General features: G+C 63.3%; 1 protein-coding gene across 5 annotated transcripts in view; it reads left to right on the forward strand.

The window, feature by feature from the left end:
- Positions 1–25338, forward strand: part of CACNA1H (calcium voltage-gated channel subunit alpha1 H) — a 58971-nt gene that overhangs the window by 11420 nt on the left and 22213 nt on the right. For 4 of the 5 annotated variants that reach the window (XM_070779387.1, XM_070779385.1, XM_070779386.1 and 1 more), the window contains exons 3-7: positions 21051–21163; positions 21336–21469; positions 21918–22015; positions 24408–24567; positions 24939–25257. In XM_070779387.1, the coding sequence (XP_070635488.1) occupies positions 21051–21163; positions 21336–21469; positions 21918–22015; positions 24408–24567; positions 24939–25257 (824 nt within the window). The remainder of the gene's footprint in view (positions 1–21050; positions 21164–21335; positions 21470–21917; positions 22016–24407; positions 24568–24938; positions 25258–25338) is intronic. The other variant, XM_070779390.1, reaches the window with a different exon arrangement.

Genomic DNA, 25338 nt, shown 5'->3' on the forward strand with positions numbered 1-25338 from the left:
TTCGGGGCTGACATGGTGGGACATTGTCTCCTCGTTCACCACCGGTGGGCCTGGCTGTTTGCATCTTTCCACTGTGAGCGGTGCTGCCGTGAGCGCTTGTGTCTGAGTTGGGCATGCGCCCTGGAGCGGAATTGTCCGCGTACAGGGAGCTGTGTCAGAGTGCACTGTGAGCGGTGCTGCCGTGAGCGCTTGTGTCTGAGTTGAGCATGCGCCCCGGAGCGGAATTGTCCGCGTACAGGGAGCTGTGTCAGAGTGCCTGAGGTGCCAAAACATCTTCCGAAGCAGCGCCTATCTCCTACCCCCTTGTGCCCTGGACCTGGTCTCGGAGCCTGTGGATCTGCAGCAGTCTCGGCCGTAGTCCCTAGAGAGAAGGCTGGAGAGCAGCAGAGACCACACCGCGCCCCGCCCCGAGCCTGAGCCCACCGAGGAGCAGGGCTTGCCCACCTGCCCTCCTGCAGATGCTTCTGGGGTGTCTCCTGGGTGGTGGGCAGCACTGTCTGGTCAGGGTGAAAGAGGGTCTTGGTAGCCTCCAGGGTCGGGCAGCCCTTCTGACCCGGGTCTCCCTTCAATGGACCTTCCAGGCGCAGCCGTCGGAAGCGTGCGGCCTGCCAGGCACCGCACCCTGGCGCACAGGCAGGCACATGGGTGGGGTGGTGCCAGGCTGTGGGGGGAGTAGCTGGCGTGTGTTTGCCCGGATCTGTGCCTCCATCAGCCCTCTGGAGGATTTCAACACCCACACTAGGAATAAAAAAAAATTATTAATGAGCTTGGCGCGGTTGCCATGGGAACCTGTTGCTAATGAATCTCTGGGGTTTCCTTTTACCTCTGCAGAGCAGCGCCAGGCCCTAGGACGACACGTTTCCGACTAATCAGGTTGCCGTGGCAACGCCTGTCACTAATCCCCAGCCGGGCTCCTGGTTTACCGGCCTGGCCCGAGTTACATAAAGCGATTTAGCACGCCGAGGACTGCTCCAGGCCTGGCGACCCCGGGGCTCCTTGGCCAGTTTGCCTGTGACCAGGGCGTCCCCACCACTGGCCGTCCCACCTCCTTCCACGGGCCACACCTCGGGCTCCCCAGACTCAGGAATCGGAGGCGCTGGGGCCCTTGGAGTGTGGCCTTTTGTTGGAAAGACAAGCCCTGAGGGTTGCCTCTTTGCTCGGTCCAGCGTGTGTGGTGCCTGGGGCGGGGGTGAGATGGAGGCTGGCACCAGCCGGGGCTCAGTGCCCACGGGGACCAGCGGGTGGAGCGCTTGGGGCGGGAGCTGGCGCGTTCCCGGGCAGCCTGGGGCCTCTGTCCCTGGCCTGTAGCTGCTGTCTTCCTGTGGGGCCGCTGTGTGTGTGTCTGTCCTGGTCTTTTCTTATAAGGACGTGGTCTGTGTGAGGGTCCAGCCCGGCGACCTCATTTTACCCTCTGTACCCCTTTAAAGGCACCGTCTGCAAACACCACACAGCCGCGTTCTGAGGTCCAGGGTCTGAGCCACTCAGCCCATGGCACCTCCCCAGAGCTGTTGGATCCCAGGGTTGTCCCCTGGAATCCGTGGCTACCTGGGCCTGTCACACAGTGGCCCTCTGACCACATGCTCCTGCCCTGCTCCCCGAAGTCACCAGGCTGGACAGGTTAATGCCCGGGGTGACCTCAGCTCTGCACAAAGCCAGGAGTCGTGGGCCACCAACACCCACTACCCAGCAGTGCTTTGGGTGTGCGGGGCCCCACTCCTCTGTGTGGCCACTGAGGTCTTAGTCCAGCCCGTCCAGCAGTATCAGGCTTCCCTCTGGAAGACTGTCCTCTCATCCTGCTGGAGACAATGACCAGAGGTAGAAGGGCTGGACAGCCCTGCGTCCTCATGGCCAGAGTGTCCAGGCAGAGACATTGTGCGAACGGCATGTGAAGCGGTGTCTGCAGGGGGCTCCATGGGTCCTCCCAGCCCCCCGGGGGACAGGTCAGAGGCGGCTGGGCGGTGTTTGTGATCAGATACCAGTGTACACTCTGGCCATCTGGGCTCCGTGGGTCAGCCCCCCAGGCCCTTTCTCTCTCTGTCTCAGTGGCCATGGCCTGAGGTATGGTCAGACTTGTGTCTGTTGACTCTTTGTGGCTGGGATTTGTGACTTGGGGGCTGACAGGTCCAAGGTGCCCCCACGCCCAGCCAGTGGCTTCCTCTATAAGCTGCTAGAGTAGGCTCATCTCAGCCACCATCCCCCAGAGTCGTGGTCCATGTGGGGGTGTCAGTGCAGGGGTCAGAACAGGGCCCCCAGGACAGCTGACACCCCGAGACTCATCTCCTTCCAGCCTGGGGCAGCCCCAGATGGCAGCCGTGCAGGGGGCCCTGTGGGGGGAGGGGCTCTCGGGGGGCCCCCTGTGTTGCTGATTCAGCCTTCCCAGCGCCCAACGCACCACCCTCTCCCATCTGCACCGTGGTCCTGAATCATCTCCCCACGCCCCCCAGCGGTGGCATCCTCTGGACCAGCCTGGCGGCCCATGGGCTGATCCGTGGTGGAGCAGGCATCCTCCAGCCGGAATTCAGGGATGACCCTCCAGTTCGTTGACGCCTGGAATTCCTCCACCAAGTGCTCACTCCCAGGGCTGTGCCCTGTTCCAGGCCGCCCCCTGCTCCCCTGGGAGTGAGAGGGCAGGAAGCTGGGGGAGGGTGGGCCCTGGAGCCCGGAGAGGAGGAGCTACAGCCCCATGGGGCCCAGGACAGTGCCTGAGGGCGGACATCCTTGCCCAGCACCCACGGAAGCCTCTCCTGGGGCGGGGGGGGGGGGGGGGGGCAGGGGGGAGTCGGAAGGGCATTCCCAGTGCCACCCCCGCCCCCGTCATTGATGCCTGTGGGGGTTCCCGGCCTCCTCAGAGCCTCTTGGGAGGCCCCAGCAGAGCGCGTGACTCTACGGTGGGCTGGGGTCCCGGCCCTGCTCTGAGCCTGCCGGCTTGGGGAGGCCCCCGTCGGGCCCCAGCCGGGGTGGAGCAGGCTGTGCTGTGCTCGACCTTGACCTTGACCTCTGCCTGCCGACCCTGCAGACCCACACTGGGAAGTCTGGGGCTCCGGGAGGGGCCGGGGTGTTTCTTGCACGTTTGAAATACGGCTGGCCTGCCTGCTGGTGGGAGCGAACGATGTTTTAATTCCTAATTTAGACTGTTTATCTGCAGAGTTCTGGAGGCCGGGCGAGGAGAGTCAGTGCCCCCCCGCGCCCCTCCCAGGCGCCTCCCACCTCCACTGTGCTCCAGCTGCCTGGTGGGCACCGCTGGGGGCTTGCCTCCGGACCCCCAGCCCTGCCAGCCCCGCAGTGGCCTCCTGGATGGGCGTCTCTGGGCTGCCAGCTGGCCGCCACCCGCCCTCCATAGGGGGCGGCCCCCTCCCCACGCCTTCCGGGCCTTTCTCTGGGCCAGCACGGTGTGGAATCTGAAGCTGGGTAGACTCAGCTGTGGCCTGGTCTGAGTTTTACCTTAAAAGAGGGACTGGAGAAGGCAGGGAGGCTCAGGGGGCGGGGGAAGAGCCTGGTGGGAAAAACAGGCCTGCATCGGCCCCCTGCAGGTCCCCCGCCTCATTAAGGACCGACCCAGGATCAATGTCGCCTCTCCCACTTTAATTAGAAAATACGCCTCGCTCTCTAGCCATAATGGTCTGGCTGAGGTCGGGCTGGCTTCCTGGTTGCCATGCCAACCGGGTATGCCCCCGTTTTGCCACCCCTTCCTGAATGTCCTCTGGAGGGGGCTGGGCAGGGTGTCGGCAGGCCAGGACCCTCTGCTGGCCGGGACCCTCATCAGCACCCGCTTCTGTGTGAACCTGTGTACTTCATCTTCGTCCCCTGATGCCCCCTTGCCTTTAGGGCGACATGCTTTGAATTGCTGGCCAGGAGGGAACTGGGCTGAGTGTAGCCCTCACGCCACAAGAGGCAGCGTTTGGTCACTCTGGGGGCCTGTGGAGCTGTGTGAGCGTGTTTGGGGCGTCAGGCATCCGGGGGGCCCCCAGGGGGTATGAAGGTGAGGCCCAACCTGGGAGGCTGGTGGCAGCTTTCCTTGGCAGAGCCACCTGGGCTGGGGGGCTGGTCCTGGCCGGCTGGTGGCTTTGCAGACCCCACGACCCCCCTCTGGGGAGCAAGCCCCCCTCAACTCATCTGCTGGCCCAGGCCCAGGTCCAGGAGGGGCCATCGGTGGGAAGGGTGGGCTTTGTTCCTCAGAAAGGGTCCTGCTGAGCCCCGAGTGACCCCCAGTCAGGGCCTTGTGGGGCAGAGGTACATCCGGCCCGGCCAGCCCAGGGGTGGTCCCCTCAGGCCTTGGCAGATGCGGGAAGGGGGCATCTGGGAACACATAACATGGGGACCCCCGGCCAGCACTGGGTGTGGGAACCATGTTTGTGTGGCCAGAAGTGCTTTGGTCCCCTGGGGGTGTTGGGGTGTGTCCACTGGAACCCAGGGGGACCTGGGGAGGCACTGGCTGCGGACTGGGGGTTCTTGAATCGGGCCCAGGAGGAAGGCCCCTGGGGGTGGGGCCTCGGGCGTCCGGCAGGGCAGGGAGGGGTCATCCTTCTGAGGCTGGGAGCCCTGGCACAGTTGAGCACCCAGACCCTGTTCTGCCACCTCTGAAACAGGTTCCCGAACCCCAGGGCATGATGGATTGAGGCCCCAGGAGGTCTCTGCAATGGGCCTCTGTTCTGTTGTTTATCTCCTTGGAGTTTAAGTTGAAGAAATTTAGAAATCGTTCTTTAGTCATTAATTTAAAACAATAATAAACTCATTAGGTGTTGCCATAGCATTTTCTTTTATGAAAAACGTTTGTATTTTCCAAACCATAAAAATTCAGCTGGAAAAGGGGCATTGTGGGGTTTTGCCAGTCTATCGCCCTGGCCTGATGGAAGAGCTGGAGACAGCAGGGCCCTTGGGCGCCAGTGAGGGTGGGGTGGGTCCTGTTCCCCGCCAGGACCGCCAGCCTGGGACAGTAGCACTCGCCTGCCGGAGAATTCTCCAGGCTCCCCCTAGGGAGGGAGTGCCGCTGGGGTCGCTGCTTTGCAGATGAGATGGTGCTCCCGGGCCCTGGCCGCCTGCCCTGGCCCATTTGCTCAGCCTGCTTGGAGGCTGGGCCCGAGGTCTGCTGGTCACCCTGGCCCTGTGGGGGCTGCACCCCAGAGGGCATGTGCTTTGAGGAGCTGGGAGCCCGGGAGACTCGGGTGTAAATTCAGCTTCTGTCCATTGCTGGGGTGGGGGGTGGACGGTCTCCCTCCCAGAGTACCAGCGAGTGACTCCTCCACGAGGGCCCACATCCCGGGCCGGGCTGGACTCGAGGGGAGAGCTGGACGGGGCCTAGAGCCCTGGGAGGGACGGTGCAGCTCTGGCCAGGCCGTCGGGGCCCCTTCCCCACGAGGGGCACAGCGAGGGTGGACAGCCCGCGACAGTGGCGAGGGGAGAGGCACCCTATTGTTAGTTTAAAAAAAACGACTCAGACCGTTCGCAGAAGCCTTCCTTTTCCTGCCGGTTTCCAAGAATCCTGCTCCGGCATAATGGATCGAGTTATTAGGGGATCGATGCAAAGGCAGGCGGCTGGAGGGGAGCCAGCATGGCTGCGAGCTCCCCGGGGCCCAGGGCTGCGGACAGGGGGCTGCCGGGCGGGTGGCGGCCAGGAGAGGTGCCCTCCCTCAGCAGCGGGCCTGCAGGTCCCGCCTGGTCCCACGCGTGTCCTGATGAGGCTGCCCTTCATTCGTGACTTGGGACAGGACACAGTTGTGCACACAAGCCAAATTCCCAGCCACACATAATTTGAGGCCTTGTAAATGGGTGACCTCATTTGAAGTGTGGCCCTACTGTGTGCACCGGTGTACCTACCAAGCGAAGACTGCTGCGTGCAGGGGTCCCCCAAGGGGCTGCCCTTATGCTGCGGGGGTAGGATGAGCAGTGCTCTGAGAAGGTCTGGCAGCCTGCGTTCTGCGCCTGGGTCCTGTCTACACCTGGCTGGGGCTCCCAGGCTTCAGGGGTGCCCTGGTGGCCATGCTGGGGGTGCCGCCCCCGGGGCCGGGCCGCTGCCCCTCTGGTCATGGGAAGTGCCCCGCTAGTCGGCTCCCATGCGGTGTTCTCCGCGTCCTGCAAATCGGCCGCATAATGGCTCAGCTGGGCTCTCAGCTTAAAGAATTTCAGCCCATTAAGCGCAAATTCTGTGTCATTTGAAATGTTTGTGCCGGCCGCCCCTCTGTTGCTGTTGAGCACGCACCACACGGGGCTCTAATTAGCGTCTGATGGAGCCCGAGGCGCCTCTGGAGTGTCTCCCTCCCTGGTCCTGGGCATGGGGGTCGTGGGCGGAGTACATGCGTGTGTTTTGGACACTCCCTGGCCCCCACCCACCTGTGGGGGACATTTCCTGGAAGCTCCAAGGGCCCAGCTCTGTGCTGCTTGCCCGGGTTGGGTCTCTGTTGGGTCTGGGGGCCCGTACCTGCCAGGCTGGCGGCTGGCCGCCCCAGCCCCCTGAAGCGCGGGGAGCCTGCTTCTGCGCGTGTGAGCCCAGCTGCTGAGACTTCCTGTGGGACGTGGCACCGGGAAGGGGCGGGGAGGGGTGAGACAGAGCCATGCCAGAGACAGCGGGCTGGCTGCTCCGGGAGGGCGGGGTCTGCGCTGGGGCAGCAGGAGGCAGGGGCTCCTGGGGGCCATCGGGCCATGTCGGATTCCCAGAGAGCGCGGGACCAGGGGCACAAGGGTGAGTGTCCATTGGAGTGTGGCCTGGCAGGCCATGTGCCCTGGGCCTTGGTTTATCCAGCAGGTAAACTGTGGTCTCAGGAGGAAAATGGGACCCCCGCACACACAGGGGAGTCACCAGTGTCCATCCAGCTGTACATCTGTCTGTGCAGCCAGACCCCTCCCCCCGAGCCACTCCCCCAAATCTCTTCACCCAACTGACAGGGCCCATGGGACAGGGCACTGGGGCCATGCCGGCCCCTGGGAGTCCTAGCCCGGGTAAGGCGGGACTGAGCTGGGGGCAGGAAGGGTCCCCCAAGGACCTGGTGGCACTTGGGTGTGTTTGCACGGGGTGGCTGTGACAGCACCGCAGACGAGGCAGCTCAAACAGCAGATGTTTGTTTCCTCAACAGATGTTTATTCCCCCCCAGTCCTGTAGACTGGACGTCCGCAGTCAGGGCTGGTCTCTCCCGAGGCCACTGTCTGTCCTCACGTGCCCCCCAGTGTATGTCCGTGTCCCGATCCCCTGCGTCACAAGGCATTAGAGCCCGCCGTAGCCTCTCACTTGACCTTCAGCACTTCTTTAAAGGCCTGTCTCCAGATGCAGTCACATCCGAGGTCCGCGGGGTAGGGCTTCAGCATAGGACTTGGAGGGACACAGTTCAGTCCACACCCGGGAGGACGTGTCCGTGGGGGGCGGGCAGGGGGCCCCGGCCCGGGCCAGAGCATGACCCTCGCACTTGAGGAAGGCGTGGTCCTGGGCCGCGGTCTAAGCTGCGCTCCCACCTGCCCACTCCGCACTCCAGGCAGCAGGGCACCACCGGCCCTGAACCTCGGGCAAGACGTCCGAGCGGCGTCAGTGCTGAAATGTCAGGGGCACTGTCTGTGGCGGGGGTTGGGGAGCGGTGGCCGTGGGGGTGCGGGGAGACGGCGGTCCCGGGACGCGAGTCCAGGGCCAGCAAGTTTCACCTTGAAACTGGCATCCTGAGGGTCTGGACCATCCTTTTAAAATGTCACTGCTGCTATTAACACAGGCAGGGCCGAGGTCATACCCGGCCAGAGGGCCTCGGGGGTGCGGAGGGGCCTGGGGGAGCAAGTGTGGCTGCCCAGACCTTCCAGAGGGCTGGGGCCTGGGGCCTAGTGCCCGGCTCAGCTCAGCAGTGTGGGCAGGGGGTCTGCTTGGGTGCGGGGGTCGCATCCCTGGGGGCTGCGAAGAGGAGACGAGGGGCTCCCGCAGGCCTTGAACTTGCTGCCCAACCGGGAGCTTCCTTCTCCAAGCCCTGGTGTGACATCTGTAAGGGGTGGGGGGGCATCCGAATGTGTGGCCTCCTGCCCCCCAGATGGGCTGAGTCCTTCCAGAGGCTCCTTGGCAGCCCCGGGGGCAGGCCCTAGGCCATCCGCACCCCCAGGCAGGGGGAGTGGGGGTGGGCAGAGGAAGAAGGATGCTCGGGCTGGAGAAGCCAGTGGTTCCAGAGGTGGGATCAGCACAGGGGTGAGGAGTACCCACCCAGGGGCTTCTAGGGCCCGCCTTAAGCCCCAAGGCCCTGAGAGGCTGAGGCTCTCCCACAGTGGCCTGGAGATTACCCTGTGCGGGGTGGTTGGGTCTAGGGTGCAGGAGGGGTGCCAGAGAGGAGGCCTGGACCCTCCCTGGGCAGAGGGCCCCATCCCCTGGTGGCTTCATCACTGTTGGAGCCGCATCCCTGACGGGGTCCCACCCCCTGTGCAGGGTCTTTCCTGAGAAGCCCACGGAGCCCTGGGGCTGCTCTGCTCTGGAGGGGGGAGGTCACCTTAGCTCCCAGTGCCTGCGACTCATCTGGAAGGTTCTGGACACTGCCTCTATTTTCCTCAGGACCCCCCCCCCATCCTGGGGCCCCTGCCTGGTGGTTCTGCTGCTGCGTCCTGGGGGCTGGCAGAGTGGAGGCAGTGGATGGCGCTCGACCCCTGAGGCTGGGCTCCCCAAACCTGCCTGGGGCATCAAAACAGCTGTGCGGGCCCCCAGCTGCTGTCCCCACCCCAGGGTGGGGCTCTGTCTTTACCCAGTGTCCGGGGGACTGATGGGGAAGGGGTGTGGCTCCTCTGGTGGAGGCTGGACTCTGGGGTCCCTGACCTCAGCCTCGAGCTGCCCTTCTCCTTTCCCCCACCCCAGGAGGGGGCCCGGCTGAGTCAGCCCTTGGGGTGGGGAGGCCTGACTGCGCGGGGATGCCCCGGGTGCCGTGGGAGGGCAGGCCGCCCCTGGCGGGCGGGCAGGCGAGGCCTGGCCTTTCTCCATCTGTTTAATAAATGCCCGGTTGCCCAGCAACACTCGTAGGGAAGCTGGGTTGCAGGGAGCCGCCCACGTAGGGCGAGGGCAAGGGGACAGTGCCCCTTGCGAGTTGCTGGCCCATGTCCCTGCCGTCTGGGTGACCAGGTCTCTCCTGTGCAGAGATGTACATGCACGTGTAAGCCTGTTCCCACCACAGTGGCTGTGTGTCCCAGGTGTGAGCTGGGCCTTACCTAACACACGCAAGAGCTTGAGACCAGGTGTACCAAGGCCTGAAGAACTCCCCGCCTGGGCCCTGCACTTGGGGGACGCGGGTCTGGGCGCGGGGGGAGGCCCTGCGGGGGGCCCCAGGTGGGCTAACCCCAGTCTCCTGTGGGAAGGAGCCCCCTGCAGCCAGCCTTCTGAAGACCCTGGGCCCCTTCTCTGGGGACAGCCTGCCGGCTGTGGGGGGCGGGGCGGGCCACTCCAGGCTGCGTTCCCATGGAAGGAGTGAGCAGTCCCCTGGGGTCGCTAATTCAGGCCGCGGGCAGCTGTGCAGTGTCGCGGAGGCGGTTATTTCTGGCCTGGAGAATTCCTGCCCGGAGCGGGCCCCACGCTGGGCTGTCATCTTCCCGAGGGGCCCCTCTTGGCTCTGTGCCGCCTCATCCTCCAAGGTCCAGGGCTGTGAGGAGCCCCCCAGGAAGGACCAAGATGGGCAGAAGTGTGGCTGGAAGGAGGCCTCACCTGGGAAGGCTGGGCCCTCCTGGGCCCAGGACAGAGCCAGCGGGGCGGACTGTTCCAAGGCCTCCACTGCTCCCCGCGGGAGCCAAGACAGAGCTGTGACAGAAAGCTCTGTCGGGAAAGCTGGAAATAAGGGAGGGAAATAAGGCTGGAAGGGTTTTGGAGGGGCAGCTTGGGTGGCTTTACTTGCAGGCAGGAACATTCCTGGGTGGGGGCTATGGGCCACCAAGTGACTGGCGGGATCTCCACAAGGCTTGGTGGCCTAGACGTGGTGGCTTCTTGCGGGTGTGGTGATCGGCAGTGGAGACCAGGCACTTTTCCCTCAGTTATGCCTTGAAAAAAATCCCAAATCAAGCTCTTTATTAGGAGTTGAAGGGAACCATTAGCACCCTTCGTAATTAGCACAGTCTTCTGAATTGGGTGCTGGTACCAGGAGCTGTGGGCATGTGGTATGGTTCTTTGGTGTCCTGCAGTCCTGGGGGGGGTCTTCCTCCCGAGAAAGAGGAGTGCCAGGCCCCCCCAAGGCCACCACCTGCAAGATGCACACGTGGCAATTTGCACGAGCTTGTGTGTGTGCAAGAGTGCATGTGCGCGTGATGGGGTGTGTGTGCATGATGGCGTGTGTGTGCATGATGGGGTGTGTATACATGATGGCATGCACGCAAGAGTGCATGTGTGTGTGATGGTGTGTGTGTGCATGATGTGTGTGTGTGACGGGGTGTGCATGATGTGTGCGTGATGGTGTGTGTGCGTGACGGGGTGTGTATGCATGATGTGTGCGTGGTGGTGTGTTTGGTGTACAGATGTGTGAGCATGTGTGTGCACAGTCTTGCTTGGATGCACGCCTGGGGTGTGGATGGCTCGCAGGAACAAGCAGAGCACAGACTCGCACGTGCCTGGCACGCGCGTGCCAGGGGCGCAGGCCCGCTCTTGCAGGGATCTGGCTGCCCACCCCCTGGCCCCGCCTGGCTGGAGGCCAGGGGCTGCCTCTGCTCCTGTCCCCCTCCTCCATGGCACATGGGTGTGGACTGCCAGCGTGAGAACGGCGCTCTCCCGATGAGCTGAGTGAGAACTCTCACAGGCGGGGCGGGGGCGTCGGTGCCCCAGGCTGCTCAGGGTCTGGGCGCCAGCCCACATCATGCGGCCCCAGGGCGCTGGGGGAGGGGTGCGGAGCAGACTGGGGTCAGAGCGGGCTTCCGGGGAGCCTCTAGACTCAGCTCCGGAAGTCTTTCGGGGCCGCCGGCACAGGGAGGGGCTCTGAGGACACAAAGTTGGGTCCAGGGGGAGAAAGAACGTTCCGGCAGCCTCAGCAAGCCGCTTGTGGGGCGATAAGCACCCATCACTGGGCTGGGTGGGTAGTGGGCTCGCAGGCGCCCGGGAATGCGCTCTACCTGGGACAGCCAGCACCCCCAGTACCCCCCGCGTGACCTCAAGCCTCTCTGAGAACAAACAGCTCCATGTTTGGCCGGCTCTCGCTCCCCACCCAGCCGGCCGAGCAGACTGAGTGAGTCACACGGGCCCAGGCTGGGGCGGGGGTGGGAAGACCGGCCCCGTGCGCCGGGGTCTGAGCAGGCGGACAGTCGGGGAGGTCAGTGGGCACCATCCGGGCACCGGGACAGGGAGAGCTCACAGGTGCTTGCGGTAGGCTCCTGATCCAGACCCCTGCCCCGTGTGACCACAGCAGGCACCCGGGACGGAGCAGGAAGGAAATGGAGTACTGCTGCACCCCCGATGGCCAGGACAGGTCCTGCCACCCTGATGCTGGGTGAGCGCGTCCAGGGAGCTCTAGACAGGTGGGCATACCTGTGGCTCCAAGGGGTACAGGTGACCTGTGGGGACTGGTGGCCACTTGTCCCCACAGATGTGGACAACGGGCAACTTGGAGCTGCCCACAGAAGACAGGGCCCTGCCACAGGCAGAGCCGCTGGGGGCAGGGAGGGGGCCAGCGGGGCCTTTTTCTCTCTGCTGCTGCTGCTGCTAAGTTGCTTCAGGTGTGTCCGACTCTGTGCGACCCCAGAGACGGCAGCCCACCAGGCTTCCCCATACCCGGGATTCTCCAGGCAAGAACACTGGAGTGGGTTGCCATTTCCTTCTCCAGTGCATGAAAGTGAAAAGTGAAAGTGAAGTCGTTCAGTCATATCAGACTCTAGCGACCCCATGGACTGCAGCCTAGCCTGCCTGCACCTGCCAGAGGCCGAGGCCACACACCCAGCTCCTCCCTGGTCTTGGGTCCCCCTCCTGCCTGCCCCACTTCTCAGACACCAACAGGATCCTCTGGGCTCCACCCCCTCCCCCAGTTAAAACTTGTGGAGCCTTCCTGTGGGGGAGACTGGGGGCAGCCCCTCCGTGGCCTCCTACACCTGTCAGCAGCTTGTCGCCTTGGCAATGGCCTGGGGGAAAGAATGGCTTCCTAAAAACACGGTCTCCATCGGCACCCTCCCTGAAGAGCCCCCCAGATGAACCCCCTTGCTCTTCCCTGGCATCAGGACGGCCGTGCTCAAGCCCCGCTCTGGGAGCCCCATGGGCACCGTGTGCTCCTGCGCTTTGTGGGGTTTCTCTCGCCTCCCCTTGAGATGGCTCTTGACGGCAGTGGGCTCGGGTCCCGGGCAGCCGGCTTTGCCCTGAGCCCTTGCGGGTGGACCTCTGCCCCACCTGGGCCCCAGGCCAGAGCCCGTCCATGCTGGATCAGCACACCCTCGGAGACAGGCCCTGCCCCCATGTCCCCGCTGGCAGTGGCCTGGGCACCCCTTGGGAAAGGGGGCATTTGGCATGATGTGGCTGAGGGTATAGTTACATAAATGTCTGGGTCCCCTTGGGGGGCTCCCTCACCACGTGGTTCCATTTTCAGCTTCCTGGTCTTGGCCACGGTGGCCTGTCTCCTCTGTCTGCAGCCCCGTGTGAGCAAGCACGTGCCAGGGGACCCACTTTGTCCCTCTGCCTGGAGGCCCCCAAGTCTGTAGAGCATTCCGTTCCTGGCTGGGCCCCGTCACCACAGTGGGAACCTTAATTAATGAATTACCTTGCTAATTAATTAATTATCCAAGAGTGCTTGTGGAAGAGGCATCTCCAGCCTCCAGGGAAGGTGCATCTGCCCGGGGTTGGGGGAGGGCGCTGAATGGGGGCTGCAGGTGAGCCCAGACCCCCGAAGGAGGGGCCGGAGTGTTCGTTTTCAGGGGTCTGTCTCTGCCTAGACCCTCTGGCTGCACGTGGAGGCTGGCAGCCAGAAACTGGGCTGAAACTCACCCCACCCCAGGGGCAGGCGGGTCTACACAGGCCTCCGTCCACACCTTCTGCCTGCTCAGTGCTGCAGGGGGTCAGCCCCTGGCTCCCAAGCTGCTGCACACCAGAGTCCCTGCCAGGGCCCCAAGACCAGGGAGAAGACCCCTACCTGAGGGTCCAGCCCAAGTCCCTGGAGGTGTGGGCGTCACTCACAGAGGGGAGGATCAGGGCCTTGAGGCCATGGAGAGCGGGCCTGGAGCCCTGGACCCTGACAGAACCTGGGGGTGCACGGGGGCCAGGCCCAGCTCTGGGGGTACCCATGCTGAAGCCAGGGTGGATGCCACATAGCATGGCCTGAGTGCCACGTGTGTGGCTGCTGCCCGGCCTTTGAAGGATGCTGCCTGGCCTTTGAAGGGCACTGCCCATGCCCAGGGGCCCGGCTCTCATTTGGTGAGGCTCAGCCCCTGCCTGCTGGGTGTTACTGTACCCCCAGCCCATCTCAGCCACACCCCCGAGCTGCTGAGGCCCTGGGAGCCATCACTGGATACCCCACCCCGCCCAGCCCCTCACACTGGCCCGCCCGCCCGAGGGAGGCTCATTTCAAATGGCATCTTCCAAGGTGAAGTTCACGTACTGTAATACAATCAGCATTTTTATAGCGAACGGTTCAGCGGCATTTAGTACATTCACGGCCTGACCGACCACACCTGCCTAATTCTGGAGCTTTACCTCACCCCAAAGGGACCCTGCCCTCTCTGCCAGCCCCTGGTGCCCAGTGGGTCACTGCCTGTGGATCTGCCAGTTCAGCACGTCTCGTAAACTGTAGATGGGATTGTACTGACATGGCCCTGGTGTCTGGCCGCCCGCGCGTCGTGTGTTCAGGCTCGTCGGTGCGTGGCGGCAGGTGCTGCTCCACTCCTTTCCATGACCCAGTAGCGGTCCGGTGCTCGGGTGGACCATGTGCTGCCTGTCCATTTATCTGGTGCACGTTGGGGTTGTCCCCGGTTTTCGGGTGCTGTGAATGCGTGTATGAGCATGTGCTAAAGTCACTTCAGTTGTGCCCAACTCTTTGCGACCCCATGAACTGTATAGCCCACCAGGCTCCTCTGTCCATGGAGCTCTCCAGGCAAGAACACTCGAGTGGATTGTTGTGCCCTCCTCCAGGGGATCTTCCTGACCCGCGGATCGAACCTGCATCTCCTGCGACATCTGCATTACAGGCAGATTCTTTACCACTGAGCCACCGGGAAAACCCTGAATGCATGTATGTATTAAGCTCCGGGTTTTGGGTCTTTTGGGTGTGACCCTGCACTGCGTGGGGACTCGGGTTAACACTCTGAGGAATTTCCAGACAGCACCTCTTCATCTTCCTGCTTCCTGGGGGTCTGGAGTAGGGGCTGCACTTGGACGGTGTCCGTGGGTCCTGCCAGGAGCCCTCTGAGTTCCTTGTAGAGCTGGTGCTCCACAGATGGCGCTGCTGGCCAGCTTAGTCTCACCAGCATGCTGGCCCCTGAGTGGGGGCCACTCTCATGGCGTGTGAGCCACCGGCCCTTCTGCGGGGACGCTGCCAGGGCGAGGCTGGCGAGGGAGGCCCCCCTTGTTAGTGACGTGTGTCTGATCGGATGCCGGCAAGGGAGGAGGCTGCTCTGAGTCTGTGGCAACCTTGGGAAGTGCTGGTCACCAGCTGGGGGGCCGGGCAGGAGGCCTATGGGTTCTGGCTGCCCCACAAACACTGGGCTAGGTGTGTCTGCTCGGGTGGGTGGCTGGGGAGCCAGGAGTGGGGACCCCTCCCCAGCCTCACTTAGCCAGCAGCCCTTGTGGATCGCGGTGTCTGCACTTCCTAACACCCCAGCTTGGTCACTGCACCAGCGATGCAGCTCCAGTGACGCTCACGTCATGTGTGGATCGGACTTCCCACCTGGGCCCAGCCCTCTTGCCCGCCTGCCGGCGCGCCTGCACACGCGTTCTCTGTAACGGGGTTGCTCTGTTCCCCACCGCAGACTTTTCCCACTCAGCCGCACAGGACATGTTTGGAGCAGTTCACGCACCCGTCAGTGGTCTCAGGGTTGCAGACACTGCTGTCCAGTGGGGCTTGGGCCCCTGCACCCAGACCGAGAACGTCAGGGTGCCTCGCTGCCGTAGCGGGTCCTGGAACAGAGCACTCGGTTCCAGACGCTGTGCTGCGCGGAGCGGGGCGGGCCCTGGGGTCTCCGTGCTGCCCTGAGCCCTGCCCATGGGGTCTCCAGCGGGCTCTGGGGAGGCGCGCTCCCTCCCAGGCCTCAGGGCCCAGGTTGTTCTTCCGCAGGGCGAGGCTTCCGCCCCCATGAATAAACATATGCTTTTCTCCTCTGGCAAATAGGAAGCGCAAGGTTGAGTGCTCCGGGACTGGAGGAGACAGAGATGAAGGCCGGCTTGCGTGGGCGGCGTGCAGCTACGGGTGGGGCAGGAGCAGAGCCGTGGGGAAGGGGCGGCCGCCCCCGGGCCCCCCACCCCGCGGCAGAGAGGGGTTTCCCACCAGGGGCCGCCCAGAGGCGGTGCGTCTGGGCAGGTCCAGAGCCTCAGTAACAGCTTGGCGTCCACCCTTCAAGTCCGTCTTCAGCCGTTCATCTTCCTGCCCATCGGGCGGCTCTTCCACACCACACGGGACGGCCCGATGCTGGACCCTGGGGGCAGGGTCTGGAGGCCCCCCCACACTCCCCACCGCCGCAGGACAGCCTTGAGGGCTTCCCTACAGGGGTCTGCCTGCTAGGGGTCACAATCAGCTAGGGCCTGCTCTTGCATCTGTGTGTCCTGGACCCTGGCGTAGTGGAAGGACGGGGCTCCGGGGGCTGCCGCAGGTACAGGGCAGGCAGCAGGGGGGAGTTGGTCCCGGCGCGAGCAAGAGTGGCCTGGCCTGGGTGGTGGCCTCAGCCATGGTGAGGAGGGCACAGATGCTGACCCGGATGTCTGGTGTGGGCAGCTCTGGGCCACCCCATCCCGGGTTCCTTTTCCTGGTGCTGGAGCCCCTCTGCCTGGGCACGTGGACGTTCACGCTGAACAGTTGTGGGCTGGGCCTAAGAGGGTGAGTGAGCCCAGCAGATTGCTCTGGGGGCAGCCAGCTCAGGCCTTCTCATCCTCCTGGGAGCTTTGCATCTCTGTCCACGTGATCTCAACGTGGCCTGGGGGGTCAGGGCTTAGACCCCACATAGCAGCCACACCCGGGGACTCCGCCCTACAGCCCTTGAGTCCTGTGTTCCCCGTGGGTTTGTGTCTCTGGGGTCTGGAGCCCGGTTCTGCTGTCTGACCCCTGGTGATGGCGTCCCTCACCCTGACCCTCCCCCACAGGCCCCGCCCTACAGCCTCAGATCCTTGGTGGGGGGCAGGCATGATGTCCCCTCCCTCCGCATGTCCCAGGCGGCAGGGGAGGGGCCGTGGCAGCCTTCATCAGGATGAGGGACAGGATGGGGGGATCTGAGTGACTGTCCTCATCTGGAAAGTAGCTATCGTCACCACTGCTGTACAGGTGGGGAAACAGGCTAAGAAAACGTGAGAGGTGGGTGGTGGTGCTCAGTCGCTCAGTCCTGTCTGACTCTTGGCAACCCCATGGACTGCAGCACGCCAGACTGCCCTGTCCTTCATCATCTCCTAGAGCTTGCTCAAATTCATGTTCATTGAATCAGTGATGCCATCCAATTATCTCATCCCTGGTCATCCCCTTCTCCTCCTGCCCTCAGTCTTTCCCAGCGTCAGGGTCTTTTCCAGTGAGTCGGCTCTTTGCATCAGGTGGCCAAAATATTGGAGTTTCAGCCTCAGCATCAGTCCTTCATTCAGGGTTGATTTCCTTTAGGATTGACTGGTATGATCTGAGGCTAAAAAAAGGTGAGAGGTGGGTGGGGGTCATGAAGAGAACCTGGCAGTCAGGTTCTTGTCCCCAGACTCGTGGAACCAGCAGGTCTGGGTGGGCTGTGGGCAGCTGCATAATGCTGAGGATTTGGCTCAGGGGTCCGGGACCACACCATCCTGCGCCACCCAGGCCTCAGGGACCCCCACCCTGTGCCAGGACCCTGGAGACCAGTGTCCCTGGTGATGGGCATGGTGAGTCAGTACCCCCATGGCGTGGCTGCTGGTGGGTGGGCTGGCTGCCTCTGGTGTGTGCTGATCAAGCCTCTCCTGACCTCCCCAAACCCCAGCTCCCTACCTTGCAGCATCCTAGCACCTTTGGGGGTCACCCTGCTCCCCAGTTGTCTTCCAAGCAGCCCTTGATGTGCTTTTCTTAACCAGCTGGGAGTCTGGGAATGAGAAGGGACATGGAGCTAGACATTCTGAAGTGGCTCCACAGAGCCCGGCCCTGGGTGAGCCCAGCCTCTCAGCCCTCAGCTCCCCAGATGTGGACTCTTCAGCACCATGGACAGCGACTGCTGTCCACCTTGCCCTCCTTGCCCTCTGGGCCTGTCATTGGGTTTGTGTTGGGCGCTTTGCAGCTGTGGGCTGGGAGACCATGGATCCAGCACCAAGAGTCTTCACGACAAGACTGACTTCCTGCACTGCACCGGCTGGGGGAGGCGAAGCCTGTGGGCATGGCTGCAGGGGTGGGAAGGTGGTCCCCACCAAGGCTGCAGAGACAGAAGGGAGGAGGCTGATGCAGGGCCGGTGGATGCAAGGAGAGCTTCCAGACGGAGTGTGCGGCCCGTGGGGCAGGGTGGGGGCAGGGTATGGCACTTGAGGGGGTCCCAGGACAGACCAGATCCCTGCCCCCTTTGCTGACTGGGTCTCCGGGCCTGGCTCTGGGCCCCTCTTTGAGCCTCTCTGGAAACCCATTTCTCATTGCAAGCCCCCAGCCTGGGTGTGGGACAGGCTTCCCCAGGGAATGTCAGTCCAGGCCCTACCCTGCCCAGGCTGGACAGCAGGGCTCTGTCAGGCCAAGGCCCAGGGGGGGTCCGGGAGCATGGGTCAGCAGTCTGTCTGCCTTTGTTTCAGCCTCCAGGCCTGGACAGAACCTTCCTGGCTGTGGGGTCCCGTGCGAAAGACCCAGGCCCCAGCCCCTCTGCATGTGGCCAGGCCTCTTGCCGGGCTGGCGCAGCCATCTCTGCCTAGCCACACGTCAGCCTGGCTTCCTTGGACCCGCAGTGGAAATTGACTCTGATTTGTAGAATTTGGTTCAAAACCTACAGGATTTTTAATTAAAACCCGGAAAATCCATCTGTGTAATTAAGCCTCCGGAAGTCAGCGGCTGTGAGATGAGAGTCCGGTTGGCACCGCCTGTCGTCAGCTGCCCACTGAGGCGCGACTCGGGGATGGCTGGCCTAGGGGGCTGATGGAGCCTCCCTCCAGCGGGTCTCCTCTCTGGACTGGGCCAGGGGGACCCTGTGCGTGGAGAGCCCTCCCCAGGCAGGGCAGCTTGCGTCTCCTGGGTGCGGGTTGCAGGACCCCGGGACCTCATCCCTCACATGGTGTTTAGGTGGGGGTGGGGAGGGTGTATCATAGGATGGTAACCACCAAGGGCTGTGCTTGTGGGGATGGGTGGGGGCCATACTGGCCAGGTAGGTCACCCCAGCTACACAGACCGTGTCTCTGCTGCTCACGTGAGCCTGTGCTCATCCCTCAGGGTCATTGCAGCCATGGAAGCTGTGCTGAGCCCCTGGGGCAGGCCCCAAGGTTGAGGGAGGCAGGCAGGGTCAGGGGAAGCTGAGGTTGGGGGTTTGTCTACGGTTTGGGAAGGTATCGAGGTAGGACCGCAGCCCAGGACCTTGAGCGGGACTGTCTTTACAACTTGCTGGGGACCTGGCTTGAAGCACCGGCGGGGGACTGTGACCCCCAGTGCCTGCCCAAGAGCTCTTCATGGGTCCCAGTCCAGACCAGCCTGGGGCTCCAGATGTACACGGCACTGTCGAGTGCCAAGGTCCTCAGCTCTGCCCTATGCCAGCTCCAGGGTCTGGGGTGACCTCAGAGCGAGAGTGGGTGCAGGCCCTGGAGGAATCAGGCTGGTGACATCAGTCTGAGAAGAGGGATGTGGTGATGGTGGAAGATGGGAGGGGCTGAGGGCTCAGGGGTGGGCTGGGCTGGGCACTTTGCTGCTCCTGGAGCAGGACGTTCACCACGTGGGAGGCAGGGCCAGCCAGGCAGAAACCGTTGGGGTAGAGGAAGAGCTAGGGGAATTGGGGCAGGGAAGAGGTGTCGCGGGAGACGGGTGCGCAGTCCCCACACCCCTGCTGCTGGGGACAGGCAAACCGAGGGCGCAGGCTGCTCTGCGCTGCCTCCCTGCAGGGGTGGGGGCGGGAAGCCTGCAAAACCAAGGGACCAGCCAGGTCTGGGGAGCATCTGACCATCACCCACCAGGCCCAGCGCTGCCTGCTCGCGGTGGCCCGCCATTGCGGACCTGGGGGCCGGGCCCTCTGAGCTATCTTAGCGGGATGCTGATTTCTGTTTCTCTGCAGCCAGATCACAGCAGAGGCACTTGTTACTGCTGAACCCATTAAGTGTAATTATGGCGCTCTCAGTGGGAACGGGTAATTACATCGGTGGCCCAGTGCCACACTGCGAGGGGCGCCAGGGACCAGGGGCTTCAGAGAGGCCACTGTTGGCCCTGTCCCTGTGGGGCACCGGGGGAGAAGGGTCTGCCCCTTGTCCCGGTGGGGCAGGCTGCCAGCTCCACGATGGAAGGGCAGACAGACACAGCCCGGCCTTCTGCCCATCCGCCTGAATTAACACACAGGCCCTGAACATCCCCACGCCTTGTCCCTCCCTGACCCCAGTCACGCATAGCCTCTGCCAGTGTATCAGGTGACCTCAGGGTCAGAGACCCGCATAGGCGGGGCCACATGGACCCCGAGCCTAGCACCCACGTGCAGAGGGGCGTAGAGTGGGCTCTCAGGTCCCTGGAGACCGACCCACTTTGTGGAGCCAGGCCCTACTGCTATGGTCACCTTGTTGAACTGTGCAATGCGCCCTCCCCCAACTGGCGGACACTGAGGGGGCACAGAGGGGCACCAAGGCTCCAGGGCACACAGCCCGCATGTGCTGCAGGCGGTCCAGCCCATCATCCTGTCCAGCCCCCTGGGCGCCGGGGGTGGGGCTAGGGGCCGCGGTACTGAATTTCCCAGGCTGTCTTCCAACAAGCAGTGTATTCCAAGTGCTGACTCTCTCTCTTTAGTAGGAGGCCCTTTCCACCCCACAGAGCTTGGGAAGGCTTCTCGGGTCCCCTGCTATCCAGCCCAGGGCGGCACAGGCGGGCAGCCCCACGAGAAGCCCACCCCGGGGTTGGCTATGTGTCCTGGTGGGAGGCGAGGTACAAGGAGTGCCCCAGGGCCCTCCCATCTGAGGGACACCTGCCTACACCCACGGGCTTGAGTGAAGCCCCACTGCCCCCACCGGGGAACCCCCTTCCTCAGGCCTGGCACTGCTGGCCCACCACTTGGCTGCCTTCCGGAGGAGCAGAGGGGGAACTTGGCGGTGCACTGTGGCTTCTGTGGAGCCGAGGCGCCACCTGGTGGCCACTCTCAGAATGTGCGTCCTCATTGAGGTGGCCGGTGGCCTTCCATCCTGAGGGCCAGCAACCCTGCAGGTGACCAGGTTCACACAGCACGGGTTGGTACAGCACTGGCTGCTGGCCAGGCACCCTAATGTCCTGACTGGACACCCTTCTGCCAAAGGGAGAGTCTCCTGGACGGGACCCTTCACGAGCCGACTAACTTGGGGGGTGGTCCTCACTCACCTGTCCTTCGTCCATGTCCCATCCCCCTTCATCCAGGTTCACAGTAGGACTGCAGGTCCCCTGGGCACAGGCACCGAGCTGGGCTAAAGTTCGCATCCCTCTTGCCTGTCGCTGTGGTCAGGGCATCCTCTGGGGTTACAGGAGGGACTCTTGCAGGGCCACGGAGAGGGTCTTTGAGGCTGCCTTTATGGCACCCGTAACAATTAGTGGGCATTTGTAGTACCTGGGGTCCCAGCTGGGCAGCAGTGGTGAGCCTGGCCACAGTTTAGGGAGGCTGGTGGAGGGGCAGTGTCTGGCCCCGCGCCTCGGTCCAGGGTCCTGCTGTACACGAGAGGTTGGTAGCGGTGTCCAGAGGCCAGTATTGGGGTCTGTTCCTCACTGCCCAGCTGATGGGCCGGGCACGGAATGGGGAGATTTTGAGACCCCTGTGGCATCTGGGGGGGTGCTGGGGGAGCGACCTGGGGCTCCTTAACTGTTACGTGAACCCTTAACTCGGCACCTGCCCCACGTGGTTCGAGCATGTCAGCATGCTGGTCATCATGCTCAACTGCGTGACCCTGGGCATGTTCCGGCCCTGCGAGGACGTCGAGTGCCGCTCGGAGCGTTGTGGCATCCTAGAGGTGGGCGGGGCCGGAGGGGCGGGGCCTGGAGGTGGGAGGGGCGAGGCCTGGGTGGGGTCGGAGGGCAGAGTTGGGTGTGGGCGGAGCCTGGAGGGAGGGGGGCGGGGCCAGTCACCTGCGGCCTGGGCCGTGTGAGGGGCGCAGGCCCCACTCTCAGGCCCCCCTCCTGCAGGCCTTTGACGACTTCATCTTCGCCTTCTTCGCGGTGGAGATGGTCATCAAGATGATCGCCCTGGGGCTGTTTGGGCAGAAGTGCTACTTGGGTGACACGTGGAACAGGCTGGACTTCTTCATCGTCATGGCGGGGTAAGGCCCCTCCCCCAAGGGCCAGCCTGGAGCGACCCCAGTGCCTGGTCAGGCCCGCCTGGGAGCGGCCCCGGGGGCCCCCAGGATGAGAGATGGGGAGGTGCACTCAGGCAGGACGGGGCCCGGGGAGTGGCTGGGGGTGGGGTGCCAGGAGCGGGACCTATCTGGGGCTCCCTGTGCCAGCACCAGGGACTGTGGGACAGACACAGGGTGTCCGGGGTGGCCTGTGAGCGGCGAGGGTCCTCCAGTGCTGAGCGGAGGCTGTGCTTTCCCTGCCTCCGGGCAGCTGGGCTGGGCAAACGACATGGGGATCATGTCTCCAGCAAGTGCTCACCTCCTGGCCTCAGCCGCCAGGGTACCCTGGAGAGAGCCGGGTGCCCGCTGGCCTAGCTCTGATCTCCCCTCCCAGCACCTGCCCCCGCTGAGCATGCCCCTGCTCTGCCCCCAGTATGATGGAGTACTCCTTGGACGGACACAACGTGAGCCTCTCGGCCATCCGAACCGTGCGCGTGCTGCGGCCCCTTCGTGCCATCAACCGTGTGCCCAGTAAGTGACCCCCACCTGGGGCTGGGGTAAGCGTGGCCAGACAGCCCTGCTGAGAGCTCCTGAGGCCCCACTGGGCACAAGACCCAGAGGCCGTACCGCCTGTCTGGCTGCTGGGTACTGGGGTCCCAGCCCAGACCATGGTGCAGGCCTCCTGCCACTTACATGGCAGCTGAGGATTTGCCACTGCTTTTCGGGGTGGCGGGGGGCGGGTGGAGAAAAGCAACCCTGTACCAAGCCGGGGTGTGATGGGCAGTCAGGCTGAATGGCAGCCCCATGTCCCCCAGGGCTGCTGAGTGTCAGGCCATTCGGAACCTCAGACTCATCATCCACACAGCATTTGGGATCATGTCCTGGAGCCATGCAGGACGTGGTGGCTTCCTTGTTTGGCCCGCCCCAGCAATCTTCCTATCTGAGCCCTGCCAAGGGGCCTGGTGCTCAGGGAAGCATGGAGAAACTTCTGGGCAGTCGTGTGGGTTTGGACGGTGTAGGTTTGGAAGCTTGTTTGGAAGGTGGTCTGTGCTGACCTTGGTCATGCCCACATGGGTCTGTGTGGGGATCTCCGTGTCTTCAGAGTTTCCAGTGTTCTGACTGAATTCAGCTGTTAGTTTTCCTGAGGGTATAGTGGGGGGCATTCCGCACATGACTGTCAAGTGTGTGTACGCACGCATACAGGTGGGTCTCGTGTACCACCTTGGTGTGCACAGCCTTTCTGGCTGCCTATCCTGGGTCCTGGTGGCTTCAGCACCGTGGCCCAGGGGATCAGGGCTTGTCCTGCAGCTCCTCCAAGAAGTATCCCCCCCAGGATGGGTCAGTGTCTCCCCCTGAAGCTGTCAGCTCCACCAAAGAGCAGGAGGGTGAAGGGTTATGCTGTGGGACTCCTAGGCATTCCATCTAGCTGCCACTTGGCTCTACCCTCGGGAATCAGACAGGGTTCAGATGCTGTGTGACCTTGGGCAAGTAACTGTGCCTCTCTGAGCCTTGGTTTACCCACCTGTGAAGATGGTACTCCTCAAGGACGGCTGTGAGGTGAGGTGGTTCTTGGCTCTGGGCCCAGCACCACCACACACTGGCATTGTTCACCTGGGCCCCTTTCAGTGCCTGAAGTGACAACCCCTTTCACAGTACAGATCACTTTTCAGGCCAAATGCTGCCTTCAGCCTAGTTTCCCTGTGGGGTCAGGCCCTGGTCCCAAACAGGGTGCCTCCCCCACACTGGACCATGTTCCCCTCACTGTGAGCCCCCAGTGGGCATGTTCCAGGCTGCGTCTCACTCTGGCTGCCTGGGGTCCACTCTGAACCCTGGATCATCTGTGGCCTTGGAGCCAGTTGCGGTCTGGCAACGGTGGTGCTCTCAGACTTTGTCCCTGGTGAATCTTCCTCTTGGCCATTTCTGAAACTGCAGTGCCCCTCCCAGCTGTGATTACTCCTGTACCCCCAGGGGCCCCTCTGTCACCCAGCAGCCCCTGGGCGCTCTCCAGGGGGCCTTGGCATCTGCCCCAGGCTCTGCCTGCACCCTTAGCCTGGCCCTTGCTTGTTTCTGGAAGTGAGACATGTCCTTGCTGAGGTCTGGGAGCAGGGCAGAGCCAGGACCAAGCGAAGGGCTGGTGGGGCTGGCTGACCCACTCCCTGGATTAATCTGTGTTCACACACTCCATCGCACCCAGGAACGAGAGCTTCCAAACGCTTTCTCAAAAGCTGCCTCCTGGGACTTCCCTGGTGGTCCAGTGGTTGGGACTTCACCTTCCAATGTAGGGCATGTGAGTTCGAGCCCAGGTCTGCGGGCTAAGATGCCACATGCCTCGTGACCAAAAGTCCAAAACATAATGCAGATGCAGTATTGTAACAAATTCAATAAAGACTTTCAAAATGGTCCACATTAAAAAGAAAAAAGTCGGTAAAAAACAAAAAACTGCCTCCTGTCCTGGGGTGCACACAGCCCCTACCTCCCCTCCAGGGCTCTGCTTCACATGATTCACATAGAGAGTGGGAAGAAACACTGGTCCCCAAACACAGTACCTGCTTCAAGACCCGTGGCTCCTGCATGCAGGAGGCAGCCCAGAGTCTGAGCTGCTGGGGCTCCCCCAGGCTGCTGCTCCCATGATGAGCTTGGGGCTGCGGGACTCCTGAACTGTCACGCTAGGGGCCCGCCTGGATACAGTGTGGTCCGGGCTGGCGTTCCTGAGGAGCAAGGACCACCTACCCTGAGCCTTTCCAGTCGGTGGCCTTATTTACTGCCCTCCGTGGGGTCTAACAGAATGTACAGGGGCCTGGGTCGTGTCCCCCGCAGAGGTACTGATGCCCACCTGTGAATGGCAGAGAGCTCAGGAGGGGCTGGGGCCTCAGGGATGCCCAGGAGGGCTCTGTTGCGCTGACCGGCTGCGTGATGCCTGCAGGCATGCGGATCCTGGTCACACTGCTGCTGGACACACTGCCCATGCTCGGCAACGTTCTCCTGCTCTGCTTCTTTGTCTTCTTCATCTTCGGCATCGTGGGCGTCCAGCTTTGGGCCGGCCTGCTGCGCAACCGCTGCTTCCTGGACAGCACCTTCGCCAGGTGCGCAGGCCCTGCCCCTAACCTGCTCTTCCTGGGCCTACCTCTGGAGTCACCACCCCAACAGGCCCCTCCCTCCAGGCCCCGCCCCGGAGGCTCCACCCCAACAGGCTCCTCCCTCCAGGCCCCGCCCCGGAGGCTCCTCCCTCCAGGCCCCGCCCCGGAGGCCCCTCCCTCCAGACCCCGCCCCTGGAGGCTCCACCCCCAAACAGGCTCCGCCCTCCAGGTTCCTGCTCTCCAAGCCCGGTTTCCCCAGACAAGACCTGACCTTCCGAGAGCGGCACTAGTACTAGCGGACTTAGGTCTGCCTCTTACCTTTTGTTTTTTGTGTGTGTATACCTCTGTGTGTGTCTGTCTCGCCGTCTCTACTCCAGGAACAGCAACCTCAGCTTCCTGCGGCCGTACTACCAGCCGGAGGAGGGCGAGGAAAACCCGTTCATCTGCTCCTCCCGCCGGGACAACGGCATGCAGAAGTGCTCGCACATCCCCAGCCGCCGCGAGCTGCGCGTGGAGTGCACGCTGGGCTGGGAGGCCTACGGGCAGCCGCAGGCCGAGGGCGCAGGTGGCACGGGTCACCACACCTGCATCAACTGGAACCAGTACTACAATGTGTGCCGCTCGGGCGACTCCAACCCGCACAACGGGGCCATCAGCTTCGACAACATCGGCTACGCCTGGATCGCCATCTTCCAGGTGGGCTCCGGGTCTCTCCGGTACCCCACGCCCAGCGTGTAGGGCTGGGGGCTAGTGCCGGGCAGGGCTTTCCTGCCCCGC

Source organism: Bos indicus, chromosome 25, assembly GCF_029378745.1.
Source record: "Bos indicus isolate NIAB-ARS_2022 breed Sahiwal x Tharparkar chromosome 25, NIAB-ARS_B.indTharparkar_mat_pri_1.0, whole genome shotgun sequence".
Taxonomy (NCBI): domain Eukaryota; kingdom Metazoa; phylum Chordata; class Mammalia; order Artiodactyla; family Bovidae; genus Bos; species Bos indicus.